At 48.5% G+C, this 15,918-nt stretch overlaps 1 protein-coding gene across 8 annotated transcripts in view; it reads right to left on the reverse strand.

The window, feature by feature from the left end:
- TACC1 (transforming acidic coiled-coil containing protein 1) overlaps positions 1-15,918 on the reverse strand; it is a 97,492-nt gene that overhangs the window by 18,535 nt on the left and 63,039 nt on the right. For 5 of the 8 annotated variants that reach the window (XM_077919546.1, XM_077919548.1, XM_077919544.1 and 2 more), the window contains 3 exons: positions 13,474-13,534; positions 11,694-11,907; positions 2,938-2,999 (listed from right to left, as the gene is read on the reverse strand). In XM_077919546.1, the coding sequence (XP_077775672.1) occupies positions 2,938-2,999; positions 11,694-11,907; positions 13,474-13,534 (337 nt within the window). Of the gene's footprint in view, positions 1-2,937; positions 3,000-11,693; positions 11,908-13,473; positions 13,535-14,250; positions 14,283-15,918 lie in introns of those variants that run through there. The other 3 variants (XM_077919545.1, XM_077919543.1, XM_077919550.1) reach the window with 2 other exon arrangements.

Consider the following 15,918-nt stretch of genomic DNA (forward strand, 5'->3'; position numbering starts at 1 on the left):
GACGAAATTAATTCGTTCCGCAAGTCTCTTCGTCTTGCGAGTTTTTCGTCTTGCGATGCACGGTTTCCCATAGGAATGCATTGAAAATCAATTAATGCGTTCCTAGGGAAACCGCCTTCAGACCAGGTCCGGGGACAGTCTGTCCCCCGACCTCTTCTGAAGGCTGGGGGGGGGGGGCGAAAGTCTTTGCTCCCCCCGCCTGCATTCAAAAGCCCTCCGGGACAGCGGAGAAACGTGCTGCGTTTCTCCGCTCTCCCGGGAAGGCAGGCAGGGGGGAGCAAAGACTTTTGCCCCCCGCTGGCCTTCAGAAGAGGTCCAGGACCTCTTCTGAAGGCTGGCGGGGGGCAAAAGTCTTTGCTCCCCCCCTGCCTTCAAAAGATGTCCGCCCAGGGTTCGCGGACCTCTCCGCAAGCAGCGGCAGCGCTGCCGCAGCTTGCGGAGAGTTGCCGGCATGCCGAAGCCTGGGCGCGCTGAGATCAGCGCGCCCAGGCTTCGCGGCCCCGGCCCCGGCATCGGGGCATGGTCCCGATGGCGGGTGGCGGGGGGAGGCGTTCCCGCCCGTCCACTGGCATCAGGGCATGGTCCCGATGGCGGGCGGTGGGGGGAGGCGTTCCCGTCCGCCGCCCGGCATCGGGGCATGGTCCGGGGCTTTTAAATTGCCCCGGAACAGCGGAGAAGTCCCCCGCTGTCCCGGGGCTTTTTAAAATGCTGGCGGGCGACAGCGGAGGCTTCGCTCCCGCCCGCCAGCATTTTAAGATCGCCCCGACAGCGGAGAAGTCCCCCGCTGTCCCGGGGCTTTTTAAAATGCTGGCGGGCGACAGCGGAGGCTTCGCTCCCGCCCGCCAGCATTTTAAGATCGCCCCGACAGCGGAGAAGTCCCCCGCTGTCCCGGGGCTTTTTAAAATGCTGGCGGGCGACAGCGGAGGCTTCGCTCCCGCCCGCCAGCATTTTAAGATCGCCCCGACAGCGGAGAAGTTCCCCGCTGTCCCGGGGCTTTTTAAAATGCTGGCGGGCGACAGCGGAGGCTTCGCTCCCGCCCGCCAGCATTTTAAGATCGCCCCGACAGCGGAGAAGTTCCCCGCTGTCCCGGGGCTTTTTAAAATGCTGGCGGGCGACAGCGGAGGCGCTTCCCCGCTGTCCCGGAGATTTCCCTATGGGCTTTCGTCTTGCGAAGGAAGCCCATAGGGAACTTCGTCTTGCGAAGCGCCTCCAAAACGGAAAACCCTTTCGTCTAGTGGGTTTTCCGTCTTGCGAGGCGTTCGTCTTGCGGGGTACTACTGTATTTGAACATGGCTATCATATCACCCCTTAACCTCCTCTTCTCCAGGCTAAACATGCCCAGCTCCCTTAGCCGTTCCTCATAAGGCATCGTTTCCAGGCCTTTGACCATTTTGGTTGCCCTCCTCTGGACACGTTCCAGTTTGTCAGTGTCCTTCTTGAACTGTGGTGCCCAGAACTGGACACAGTACTCCAGGTGAGGTCTGACCAGAGCAGAATACAGTGGCACTATTACTTCCCTTGATCTAGATGCTATACTCCTATTGATGCAGCCCAGAATTGCATTGGCTTTTTTAGCTGCCGCGTCACACTGTTGGCTCATGTCAAGTTTGTGGTCAACCAAGACTCCTAGATCCTTTTCACATGTACTGCTCTCAAGCCAGGTGTCCCCCATCTTGTATTTGTGCCTCTCATTTTTTTTGCCCAAGTGCAATACTTTACATTTCTCCCTGTTAAAGTCCATCTTGTTTGTTTTGGCCCAGTTCTCTAATCTGTCAAGGTCGTTTTGAAGTGTGATCCTGTCCTCTGGGGTGTTAGCCACCCCTCCCAGTTTGGTGTCATCTGCAAATTTGATCAGGATGCCCTTGAGTCCATCATCCAAGTCGTTGATAAAGATGTTGAATAAGACCGGGCCCAAGACAGAACCCTGTGGCACCCCACTAGTCACTCTTCTCCAGGATGAAGAATTCTCCAGAATTCTGGGAGCTGCAGCTGTTAGGAGACCCCCATTCAACCAACCATTTAACAATCAATCATTCATCATAGGGAACTTTGGGAGTAGTAGCTCAGGGAGGGGAATGGGGGTTTCTAACAACTCTCAGCACCTTTAACAAACTGCAGCCCCCAGAATTCTTTGTGGAGGAAGCCACAAATGTTTAAAGTGGTGTCACAGCACTTTAAATGTATGGGGTGGATGTTGCTGCCAAGAGGCCTTTATTCCAGCCAAGGGCTCTCTCAGCAGAGCTGCCAACAAAGGCCCTTGGAGACACAGCTCGTCTCCCACATCCCTTCGTAGCAAACTTTGAAGATAGCACCCATGTTCACATTCTGCACATGTGGGGCAGGAGCTTACAGCCCACATCCACAGCACACAGAGGCTCTCTAGTTCAATTCTTGCATCTCCAGGTCACACTGGGACTGTCCCTGTGCGAGACCCTGGAGAGGCAAAACTGAGCTCCAGGGAGCAATGGCTGTGACTTTGCATAAGGAAGCTTCCTATACGCAATCCCAACAAAAACTGCTCGCCCCGTAGTACTGTAAGAAGCTCCCCCCTCCACACACTGCAGTCCCCATGAAATCCCAACCCCCAACTAGTATTACATTTTTTGGAAACTGCAGGTGTAGCTACCAAGTGCCCTTTATAACATCACACATAGTTTGGCTCTAAGGCAAAATCAGAGAAATCATGCATGCATGTACACCCACACAACAAAGAAGAAACCAGAGGTCCTTCCCAAGCAGGATTCACTAGCCAGCAATGCCACCTGTGGCTGTTCCGTGCTTCAGCAGAAACAACCCCACATATATTCAAAAGTAAGGCAAGGGTGAAAGAGCCCTTGCTTCAATGCATTCAGGTGAAGAGCATGAACCACGGCTTCTACAGGTGCAGCCACTGCATTTCTTTGCTCAATGGAGGGCAGAAACCGCTCTTGTGCTTACCAAGGGATCCCCAGGGTTGCCCCTCTCCGCCACCTTGCTCAACGATGTGTCCTTCTCAAAACCTAAAGCAGAAGAAATAAGTGGGTCACACACTGGTTGCTGGAGTCTCAGCGGTGATGACTGGAAGAAGAAAGTGGAAGCCCTTTTCTCTGAGTCGAGACTCTCCTGCCCTCCCACCCAACCCCTATTTTTAAGACCATGGGATGCCAAAGTCGCACCTGGAAGATTTCCCCCCTGTGCTTCCTTGCAACGTGTCATAGGAAGATAGCTCATCCCAGGTTTGGCTATTTGAGCATGCAGCTCAGTCTTATCTGCTCTGGCTGGCAGTGGCTCTCCAGGGCAGTGGTGGCTGGTGCCCGCTGTGACTGATGGGGGTGGAAAGCAGGGGGCCAGAGCCAAAGACAGGGAGAGTCAACGCATTGTGATCCTCTTCCCTGCTGAGTTCTACAAGGGCGACACTGAGACTAAGGAGGAGGAGCCTATAAAATCATGCATGGCTTGGAGAACAGGGATACAGGAAAGCTTGTCTCCCTCTCTCATCACACCAGCACTCCTGGACATCCAGGGAAGTAGAATGTTCAAAAATTCAGGACAAGTAAAAAAGCACTTCTTCTCCAGGGTCTTGGACAGATAAACCCAATGCTTTGAACTGAGATGCAAGGATCAGACCTGTCCTGATATGAAGGACTCTAAGGGTCACCAAGGGCAGGTCTACATTTGTCATTTATAACGTTAAAAATGTGTTATTAAAATGTGACACCAGAGGGTGCTGCACACCAGCAAGCCAAAAGCAGTGGGAAACTGCTATTAAGCAGTTTTCTACATTATTTTTCAATACGTTTAGGAGATCAGTGTAGATCCAGCCCAGGTCCTAGGCAGGTGCCTTATATCCGGCCAGAATACTTGTCCATCCAGTCCACTGCTGTCTACTCTGATTGGCAGTGTCTCTTCATGGTCCCAGGCAGAGAAGGTTCTTTCCTATCACCTAATCTACCTGTGCCTTCTTAAGTGGAGACTCCTGGGATTGAACCTGGAGCTTTCAGTATGGAAAGCATGTGCTCGCTCAGTGAGCTGGGTCCCTCCCTGCTTCATCCCTGCACTTGATTCTTTTATTACTTGGCAGCTCAACAACTGAGCGTCTATCTCATCTCGGTCAGATGTGAAACACTTGTGGAGATCCTGGATGACATGAAAGGACCAGCTGAGCTGTTAGATCTGGGATGATTTTCTGACGTTTTTCACAAATGACATTTGGGTGAAGTGGCCCTCATTTGGAGTGGCTCAATGACCAAGGATGGGAAGGACAGACACCTTCTCCAGCTGGGCAATTTTGCAAAATGGACAACCTAGGAAACTGCATAAAGAGATCCTGGGAGGCCACCTGAATGTCCCTGGCAATGCCAAGACCCCACAGAAGGGAAAGGGCTGGGATCCAGCAGACCTCTTCTCTGGCAGTCACTGGGTGTGCACTGCACTGCCCATCCTTCACATTTTAGATGTTGAGAAGTGCTTCCCCATATTCCTCCTTCAGAATTACAGCCCCCTTTTTTGATGTACATCTGCTGTGTGTATAAAGCAAGGATGTGGCTGCTGGAAACATTTGGAAATGCTTGCAGCATGCAAATCTAAGCCCCAGAGAACCAAGATTAGCTATGCTATGCAAGCCTGCATGCAGCTTCCTGTAATGTGCGAAGCAGCCCTTCGGATCAATGTCAGAGCCTGAGAGGGGGCTAGGAGAGAAAGGTTGGAGGATGCTCGACAGTGAGGAAGCCAAGAGTGCTGCATAATTGGTTAAAATAAAATGCTTGGTTGGAATCCCAGATCAGTCATAAAGCCTGACCTTGAACCAAGCCATTCACCCTCTGCAGGTAACCTGAGACACCTCCATGTCAATGGGATGTGGTGCTCCAGATGTTGTGAGACTTCCCATCTCCATCTGCTGCAGCCAGCTGGGCCAATGGAGTACAAGGTCTGAGTGGCTGGGTGCCTCTGAATACCAGTCGCTGGGGAACAACGGTAGGAAAGAGCATTTGCCCTCTTCTCCTGCTTGGGGTGGGCTTCTGCAAGAGGCGTCTGGGTGGCATGTTGGGAATGGGATGCTGGACAGATCTAGCCAGGCTCTTCTTGTGCTTTTAGGATCTGAATAACACATGGATGTGCAGGGATGGGAGGAAGGAAACAATCCATTGCTCTTGTGCAGCTCCATTCATTTCAATGAGGCATGCTCAGGAAATCTTCATTGCAGATCATAGCACATGTCGACTAGCAGAACAGAAGGGGGGCTTGCTGCTTAGCTTTTCTGCTTCAGATAGTAAGATTTTGTGTGAATTCCTCCACATGCAAAAACTAACATTGAAAAATTGTAGAAAATAAGAAGTGCTAGAATAGGGTGACTTAGTTTTTGTTCTTCTCTGTTCTCCCTTCCTTGTTGTTACTGCTTTGCAGGAAAAACAGCTGTCGTTTTGCTCCACTCCATGAAATGGGGCATCACACCCTGTGGAGATTTGCATGTGGTTCTTAGCAGCAGCTGTTTTCTCTCCCCAGAATAACAAGAATGCAAGCATCATAATAGCCAAAGCTGATCGAAACAAGTTTCATGTGTTTTCTTCTATTCTTATCAGCTAGGCCAATAAATGCCATCTCCAGTTGCCTCAGAATGCTCCTCAAGCCCCCTGGACTCAGCCATGGGGCTTTGGCCTTTGGGGACCTGCTAAAGCATTCAAGACTGTGTATTTGCAGGGAACCCTTTTCATACTGGCCTGGTTCACAAATAACGCTAAGCCATGGTTTGTTTAGCTGAAGTGAGGTTTGCATGAATGTTTGAACCCAGAATAGCAGACTAACTAGGGGTTGTTTTCTGACAACAAAATCAGGTTGTGAAGCCAAGGTCAGTTGTGGGCTTACAAACTGTGGCATGTTTTAACTATGATTTGGCATCATGATCATTATCTAGACTATTTCTATACTACTTAATATATAAAAATACCTCTAGGTGGTGTATAAGCAACTAAAATAGCAACAATAAATATTATAAAATTACACATAAACCATTATACAAATTAGTCTTAAATATATACAGATATCTATTTCTCCTCCTCCTGGCATGTCACAGCCTCCTGGCTCCCACTGAGGGCCCAAACTCCCAAATCACCCCTGAAATCTCACAACAAAGAAGGTTCCCGGAACCCGCTGGCCGCACTTGAGTCTCTCACATGAGGCTTGCTTTTATGGGCAGACACCGAGGATGATGGCGCCTCCTCAGGCCTCCCACAGCTGGAGGCCAGTCACCCAGTTCCAGGTAACAGCAGGTTTGATTGGGCAAGTGTCTCAGGGGAGCCAAAGGGTGGCTAATAGGCCACCACTCCCCGCCCCAGCTCCTTCTCTGGCCTCTGGACTGCACATCTCTCCTCTTCCACACCCAACAATTTTGCTTAACCAAGGGTTGCTTTGGAACTCACCAAGCTACAGGGGATGCGGCTGGAGCCACAGAACCAAGCTGTGGCTTGTTTGCTCATTTGCAAGACAAGCTATTTGGGCCTGAGATCTCCTTTTCAAATACCCTACCAAATGGCGCTTCCCCTCCTACACACTGACTTGGATTCATAAGAAACAGGAAGCCAAACTGTGGCTTAGTGTGAACAAGCTGATGTTAGGATATTTCCGTTCCACCTTAAGAGAGGAGGATGAAGGTGATGTGAAAAAAGCAGATCATGCTGAGAAAGCTGAGGAAACTGAGGATGATGATGATGATGATGATGATGATCAGAGTTCGGATTCCAGTTCAGTGGGCGGCGCTGCTGCTGATGTCAGTGAGAGTGATGACACAGCAGACTACAAGAGTGCAAAGGCCTCAGTCAGACCATCTGATGCGTCTGACAATGAACTGGAAGAACCACTGTTCACCATTGGTCATTTTTCTCCTAAGAAAGAGGAGATGAGTCCAGAAGACTTGCGTCTAGTACGTAGGTCTGAAAGGGCGACCAAAGGCAGACCTCCAAAGAGATTTGCTGATGAGTTTGCTAAGACTGCAACTGCTGTTCTTAGTAGCTCAGAGAAGGTGTGGGAACCTTCAAGCTTCAAAGAGGTTCAGGAGTTAACCTCTAAAGATGCTGAGCCTTGGCTTAATGCCATGAAGGCTGAAGTTGATTCCTTGAACAGGAACCAAACTTGGGAGCTGGTACCGGTAGTCCCAGGTATGAGACTGGTTGGCAGCAAATGGGTCTTCAAGGCCAAGACAGACCAGAATGGCAAGGTTGTCAGACACAAAGCCAGATTGGTTGCCAGAGGTTTTTCACAGGTACCAGGACAGGATTACCACGAGACCTACTCACCCACAGTCAAATATGAGAGCATTCGGCTGATGCTCAAGATCGCTGTGGAGGAGAAACTGCATGTTTCCCATCATGACATTAATACAGCTTTTTTGTATGGGATTTTGAACGAGGAGCTGTTTATGCTTCCACCTGACGGGATGCAGATACAGAAGGGAATGGTCTGTAAACTGCGGAAATCCTTATATGGTCTCAAGCAGAGTGCTAGGTGTTGGAACACAAAACTCACTGAAACGTTGCTTTCTCTAGGTTTTCACCAGGGCAAAGCTGATCCATGTGTGTTTGTCAAGGAGGAGGGGCAAAACAAACTGTATTGTTTATGTTTTGTTGATGATCTTCTGATGTTTTGGAAGAATCAGGCTTTCTATCAAAGCACCCTAGCTCAGCTGAAGGAGCACTTTGACATGAAAGATCTTGGTGAGGTATCCAACTATCTTTCTCTGCAGGTGGAGAAGGACCAAGCAGGTAATTTTCTGGTACACCAAACACAGAAAATTGCTGATGTATTAACCAGGTTGAATTTGGTTGATGCAAACCCAGCAGACACACCGATGGTGACAGGTTACCAGGTAGACAGTACTGCTGAAGCGTTTTCTGACACAACGCTATACAGATGCGTTCTAGGCAAGCTGAATTTCATTGCCAGATGTTCGAGACATGACATAGCTGTAAGCTGTAATCTGCTTAGCAGACATGCCAACAATCCTACGGTTCAGGATTGGAAAGCTCTGAAGCGCATAGCCCGCTATTTGAAAGGGACTATGCACTACAGGCTGAGGTTCACCAGTCAGAAGACTGGAGGTCTTGAAATCTTTGCAGATGCAAGTTTTGGAAGTGACACCACAGATGGTACAAGCACTTCTGGAGTATGCTACATGTACAACCACTGCCTGTTTGACTGGTTGTGCAAGAAGCAAACAACAGTGAGCCTAAGTTCCTGTGAAGCAGAACTCAATGCTCTGTCATTTTCACTCATGGATTGTGAATGGTTGATGCAACTGTTTAAGGACATCGGGGTTTCTGTGAAATGTCCTATACAAGTGTATCAAGACAATAGATCATGTTTGGCTTTGCTGAACTCAGAGAGTTGCAAGCAGAGAACCAAATACTTGCAGATTAAGCTACATCGTGCAAGAGAGTGTATTCAGAAAGGACTGATTCGGGTGTCCTACATGGCAGGAAATGAAATTCCTGCTGATCTGTTGTCTAAGGTTGTTAACAGAGAACAACTTAAGGTTTACGTACAGAGGTTACAATTGGGTTGAACCACAGGTACTACAGGTTACACGGAAAGGGGGAGGATGTTAGGATATTTCCGTTCCACCTTAAGAGAGAGCAGGCTTGTGAGTCACAGAGTCTGTGTATTTCCTGTTACAGGATGTTTATGTTTGCTGTTTCCTTTCGATGTCAGTCGGTCGGAGTCACTGACTCAGAACGGTCATGTTTTTCCTTTGTTCTGTTCAACGCTAAATAAAGTCTGTAAATTATGCTCTTCTGCGGTGCAAGCTTTCTGGCTGTGGTTTCTGCTGATAAACAGTGTGCACAAGCCTGGAATGTGGCAATCTATTTCTGAGGCTTCGTGTCGCTAACTGCTGGATCTGCCTGGCTACGGGAGATCGATGGACGTCCGGCAGCCGGCTTGGGGCCATGATGGACAATATCTCCCTGGCAGTTTCCCAACAGCTGATGCATGGGGTGAAAATTGCAGCTGATTTGCTATGCAACCAGAGCTATGCCATGGTTTTGCTCTGCGTTTTATGCAAACCGAAGCTTGTGGTTTGTCTCACTCAGGACATACTATGAACCCAAGAACCAACCTTGGCTATAGCTAGTGGGTCGTATTTTTGCTTTGTGGGCCATGTGAACCGAGGCTTATAGTTTGTCTCACGCCAAACAAACTGCAGCCAAATTTTGTCCTGGGTTATCACTCATAGTTTGTTTCAAGCAAGCCAACCCACAAGCTGACAAGAGTTTTTTCAAAGCGTTAATTCTATCCTGCAACAACAACAAAATATCCCTCCGCCTTGGAACACACTTTTAAAAGAAAAGCCTGACTGGCTCTACAGATTCCTTTTAATGGAATAACATTTTAAAGAAATGCCTGAAGGAACTGATATTATAGTTTGAAATCTTGTTTATTCTGCTATATTTTACTCCAAGAAGACCCATTTATCCTAAATAGAACCCAATAAGGCAGACATGTATGTACAAAATATTTCTTTTTTAATGTGATCACATTGAGATCCCAAGATGAATTTCTGCAAGTAACTCTTAGAAATATGGTGTAATCAATACATTACTTAGGAAATTTTTAATCATATTAATTTTTAATTATTTTTTAAATTTTGAAACTTAAATTTAGAATTCAAAGCAAGCCCATCATGTGACATATCACATTAAAGCCCATGAAGATCTGAAGAGATTAGTATTTTTAGTTTTGAAATACCACAATTCTGGGCTGAGCTTTAAAGGTTTTTATGTAGCATGGCAAGGCCAAAATTGACCATTTTTTGAAATTCCCTCATAACTAAAAACAGGATGAGATAAAAAATTAAAAACTGAGACCTGGGACCTTCTCTTAGACTACTTTTAGGAAACTGAAACTGAAAGCAGTATGAAATGGTAAGGTAAAAGGCATTTGATCACTTGACATGGAATGATCCAGCACTTAGTTCAGGGGTGGAGATCCTGGTGGGTCAGATCTTTCTCTTTCTTTGCTGCACGTGTCGACTTTGGCAGCTGGGCAGGGCCATCTACCTGCCAGTCATCTGAGACCACCATGAGGTTATATGTCAACTGGCCTGCAGGCAGGGGTCTGCTTTGCCAGTGCATTCCTCGCTGGATTGAATTCTATGCTCATAGCTGATAAGCACAGACTTCAGTCCTTCTGCTTCAGAAATGCTGAACATGTTCCTGTAACTGTTTGCACCGTTGTCAAATGCAGAGATAAGCAAGGGTCCAGGCTTTGTTCCTTCTCTTGCCACCCATCAAAAAGAGACATTTAGAGCTTTTTCTAATGCTTTTGAGATATAAAATCTGGCAAAGCATGGAATGAGGATGGTTCTGTAGTTAAAGAAAGAGAGTCTACAAGGTGAGGAAGTTTCAATAGTTTTAAATCAGTAGATCACAAAAAGCTTTAATTAATTAATTAATTAATCGGACTGGATAAATTTTAATCAGAGTTAAAGGTTCCCCTCTTCAGTTTTCTTTTTTCTAGTAGGCCATTTTGGTTTTGCTACATAGCCCTACCAGAAAATTAATGTGGAAAACATAAAAGATGTCCAGCCACCTAATAATTAAACAGTACACTGGCTTAGGGACAAACTTGGTGTTACTCCAGTTGCAAGGTCAGCAACCATGTCTGGGTGTTTAAAAGGGGAAGGGCTCAGGGGCACAGCATCTGCACTGCATGCCAAAGGTCTCGGGTTGGATTCCCAGCATCCCCAGGCAGGGCTGGGAGGGACCCTCGCCTGGGACCCTGGAAAGCCACTGCTAGTCAGGGCACACAATACTGGGCTAAATGAACCAACGGTCACTGGAAGAAGGCCTCTTCCTCTGTCCTAAAGTTAAATACCAATACATGTGGGAGCCCCTCCTGTTCACTGAGAGCGTAGCACCCAGAGAGGAGAAAGTCTTCTCTCCCCAGCTGTAATTTCGACACCCCCCTTCACTGCAATTGGCCTTAGAAGAAAAGGTTCTCCTGGTGTGAACAGGCACTTTCATGATAAAGCAAAGTTCACTGGGGGTAGGAGATTTACACCAAGAGTGCAAAATTAGCAATGGGTGGTGGTGGTGAGTGCAGTGGCGTAGCGTGGGTTGTCAGCACCTGGGGCAAGGCAAGTAATTTGCGCCCCCTAACCCGTGGATTTGCGCCCCCTAACCTGTGGATTTGCGCCCCCTAACCCATGGATTTGCCCTAACCCCAGATGTTGCGGCCGGTGCGGCCGGCCCCCCCTGCACCCCCCACACTACGCCACTGGGTGAGTGAATGCATGGCCATGAAATTAGATGTCTGCTTCCCAATCTCAAGAAGACACCTTTACATGGGCTTTGGTGATAAGCACATTAAGTGAAACTTAACTGGAGTTAAGGCTACAATCCTAAATACACTTGCTAGGGACCGAGTGTTCCATCAAATGGAGCAGGGCTTACATCCAAGTGAACACACATAAGATAGGGCTGCACAGTCGCTTTCAAAATGGCAGGTGACTATTTGACCAAAAATCCATTTATCAGCCGACAGTCCTCTCAAAAAACACAGTGCCGCTTCTCCCCTTGGAGCCTTCCAGGTGTTGGCAATTGCAATTCCCATCAGAATAGCCAGCACTGTTGGGAGCTGTAGTCCCCAACACCTGGAGGGCATAGGATGGGGAGGTTAAAGGTTAAGACAAGGGGCGGGAAACAGAGAGGGAGAGACTTCCGTACCTTCTCCTGGGGATGAAAACGTATGACTTATGGCAGACGCAGGAACATTGGAACACTCAAAGTACTCCAGGTCTTCCTCTGGCTCACCTTTCGCCTCCAAGTCTGCTGCCTTTTGACTGGAGGATGTGCAAGCCAGTTTCTCTTCGTCAGTGGCATGCCCATCTCGGTTGGAAAGGTCTGGGATTTTGGAGGCAAGCACGGCTTCCTCTTTGTCCTGCACAAGCAAGGAGACAGTTAAACAGGGATCAGCCCATTGCCCAGGACTTGGATAGCATTAATGGGGGGGGGGGGAATCCGGAAGTGCCCAGGGACAGCTGTCTGTGCCTTCCATTCCACTCCTTTTCACTTTCCAGCTTCTTAAAACATTGAATTGATTCTATATTTATTGTCAGCCACCAAAATGGTTCTTGCAAGAAAATGAAAATATTTAGGGGGGTTGAATAAGGATATCTGGTAGAGTCAAATCTGGTCCATAGCTAATACACTGAAAAGCAAACTTGAAAATTAAGGTACACCAGAGGACACCCCTCCAAAAAGGATTCATTCTTGCTTACGGTACATGGCAAAATGTATTTCATATATTAATGATGATTGAAATGTTCAAATATGCTTCCATTTGGAATTCTTAGTAACCTTTTAAAGTGAGAATATCACAAGAACTTAAAGACAATATCCTATTTTTAAATAAATCAATTTATTTTTTAAAAATGCTGCTACTTCTCAATGCCAGTAATAATGATAATAATATTGGGGGGGGGGGATGAGAAGGAAACAACTCAGATTTGTGCTTTGTATGAGCATGTTTAATTTTAGTTTTCATTCGTTCCCCCCACCCCCCAGTTCTTGTGTGCAACTGAGGTGTATATTCTTGTTTAAATAAAGATTTTTATTATTATTCTTTATTTTAAAAGCTTCTGGAAAAAGAGTTAATTTAGCCTGCAGCTCTTGTCTTCCTAACAGGCAGGCAGTCGGATGCCTCTGTAGGAAGGGTGGTGGCTCAGTGGTACGGCTCATGCTGTATCTCAAACAAGGCTCTGGTTCTTCCTGTGCAGGCTGGGGGCGGGGGGAACCCTCTCTGGAAGACTGGAGAGCTCCTGCCAGTGCTGGCGCTGATAGGTAGCCTATTCTGGCACAAGGCAGCTCCCAATGTAGCTTGGTGGAGAGCCACTGCAGACAATACCAATGGTCTGACTCAGCCTATATTCCAGGGTCTGCTTTAGGTTCTTAAGATGCCCTCAGTGTGGACCATTCCCTGAGTGGATCCCCCTCTTTCCCATTTGCCCTCTTCCCCTGTGCCCCATCTGCTCCACTGCCCTGCAGGAAAGAGCAAGGCAAGCAAAAGCTGCCATTCCTTCTTCTTCCCTTGTCTCCTTTTGGACAGTAGGAAGAGGGCAGATAGAGGCAGGAACAGCAGAGAGTAATTCTGAGGGACGTGGGCCCAGGCAGAGTCCCAAGGATGCAAACTCTGGAAGGTGCACCTGTCCCCGGCTGCTAGTGCAAGGAACCCTTCTCCAAATCCAAAGCTCTTCCACATGGATTACTACTTAAGAAAAGCCTTGCTGGATCCAGCCAGTGGCCCATTGAATGCGGCCTCCTGCTCTCACGTTCCCCCCAGTAGATGCCTGAGGGAAGCCTGCAAGCAGGACCTGAGTGCCACGGCTCTCCCCCGACACCCCCAGAGGTGCACAGCCTCTGACAGTGGAGGGAGACTATAGCCATCGTGTGGGCCTTCTCTCCTGTGAATGTGGGGAGCAAGTGGCAATTCTTGGCTACCCCATACCTGGGAGCAGACATCGAGAACCAGGGACGGTGCTTCGTATTTCTTCACCTTGCAGCCACTCCTGCAGAGAGAAAGGGAGGACAGGGTCAGCGTTGGACTTTCTGTTATTGGGTGTGGGGTAGGGAGCTGAGGAGTCAGGGAGGGAGGCAAGTAGGCAGGACCAGATGGCAGGACCAGAGTTGGCACCCACGTTGTTGGCATAGCAGATCTCAGCCCTGATCAGGGAAGGCCATGTTCTTTCTTAAAGCAGGAGGTGGGGAGAGAAGAAGGGAGAGACCAACACAAGGGCTACTGTGCTCAAAAGACCATAGACTCTGAAACAGCCGACACTTAAAAGCCGTTTTGCACGAGGGCAGGCACAGGTCTGCTGCCAACTCAGCCAATCCTGGATATTAAGCAGCAGAGTCAGTTTTTCCAGCTGGGGAAAGGGTGACGATTCAGCGGCACAGTACTTGTTAAATGCAAGAAGGCCCTGGGTTCAACCCCCAGCACCTCCAGGTAGGGTGGGAAAGAGTCCTGCCTGCAGATCTGCTGACAGTCAGAAAATATAATACTGAGCTAGATTGATCCATGATCTGATTTGATACGAGGCACCTTCCTACGCTGCTACTGGTCTCTTGCTAAAGCATCTCAGAAGTTAACTTTGCCTCTTGTAATGACTTTGGCTCAACAATGTTTGAAACTGAAATCATAGCACCACAGAATTGTACAGCTGGAAGGGACCGCAAGGATCATCTAGTCCAAGTTCACTTTCCAAGAGAAGCAGAGGAACAATACCATGGATGTGGCGGCATCTACAGATTTTCTTTCTTGCTGTGGACTTGGAAGAGGAAGCCAAGTGATGCCACTGCAGGAAAGGGCACAAGAGGAAAATACAGTGGAACAAAAAGCTTTCCCCAGGAGCAGGAGAGCTGCTTCTGCCTGCGAAGCCCTGTGCAAATCATGATACCCCGTTCAGATGTAATGGGCACAGCGCCTCTTGCCAGGGGAGGCGAGAGTAGGTAGAGTGCACCAGCAGGCAGCTCATTCACAGAAACACCATGATAAGCCAGGAAGCCTGTCTGGCCAGATTTTATTCTACTTTTCATACAGAACTGGCCTCCCAAAGCAGCTCAGGTCCATAAAGAACTGAACACAGTGCTAGGAACCCACCAATGAAGCTGGACAGCAAGAGCCCCCTCTCGCCACAGCTGCCCAGAAGCTGCCTCTGACCACGGAGGCGCCATGCAGCAAGACCCACCCCATAGGCATCTAATCCCCCTTTCTAAGCTGCTAGCCCTCACAGTCATCTTGCCACAGCAAGAAGACTTGACTTTGGTTTGCCCTGAAACTGCCCATCCATCCAATGTGATGGGAAAAATCTCCATCAGGATTGTGCAGCTTTTAATAGAGGATCTATGCCTTGGCCTTATACCAGGAGTGGGGAAACTCAGGCCCAGGAGCCCAGTGTGGCCTCTGTGGCCACGCCCCTCCCTGTAGACCACACCCCTCTCTGGCAAAGGTGTCCCGGAGCGGCAGCGATGCCTCTTGCTTCCCAGCTGTGTGTGGAAACTGGCCCTATAAACAAAGATCAACATGGCAGTCCTTCCTCCGCCCACTTCTGCCTTGATCCCTGCCTACTGCTAGCAGGTGGCCCCCAGAACGTTGCCCAGAAGAGAAGGCGGCCCTTGGGATGAAGAAGGTTCCCCAAGTGCTGCCCCAGGCTCTCCTTTTTCCTAAAGCAAGAAAAGGCGCCTATTACAGCCTCTCTTCAGATGGCAGGGTGGATAACTGGTGTCACTCCCTATGCTGTTGGCCATGACACCTGGGACTGGAGGACCACATCCTTCCCACTCTGTTCTGGGGAAACTTTTACCGTGCCTAGTTCTGTAGGTTTTCCATTTCTGCAATGTGGAAGATAAGAGCTAGCTGAAGCTCCCCACTAGAGACTGTGAAGGGCCATGATCTCTGAAACTATGTGGCTTTTTTACTGAAGACCCAGACATTTGTTTCTGAAAAAGGTGGGCTAACCAAAAACGAATTCTTGGCTTTGGAATGAAAGAAGAGCCATAATGTGTTTTTTTTGGGGGGGGAGCGGGGGGGGGGAGCACACAGCAAATGCACAGAATTTGTTATGCCTTGGAAACCCATAGAAAGCAAGCATGCCACAACAGCCAGCCCAGCCATCTCCCAGGCCTCATTCTGCTGCAAAGCTAAGCTGCCAGGTGAAATTATGGTCTTCTAAGAGGAGGCTGGAGACAAGAGACAGAGAAAAATAGGCGAGGAAGCTGCATGCAGTGAAGAGAGAGAGGGGGAGGGAGAGAAAAGATCAACAAAAACACCAAAACCCAAAGAGGAACACAAGAAAAAGAAAGGAAATGAGTACTTACAACAGAAAACAGAGAAATTTCACTTGTTCTGTAGTCCTGATGCACCAAAAATGAACAGACAGGAAAGAAAGGTAGA

The sequence above is a fragment of the Podarcis muralis genome, chromosome 15 (assembly GCF_964188315.1).
Source record: "Podarcis muralis chromosome 15, rPodMur119.hap1.1, whole genome shotgun sequence".
Taxonomy (NCBI): Eukaryota; Metazoa; Chordata; class Lepidosauria; order Squamata; family Lacertidae; genus Podarcis; species Podarcis muralis.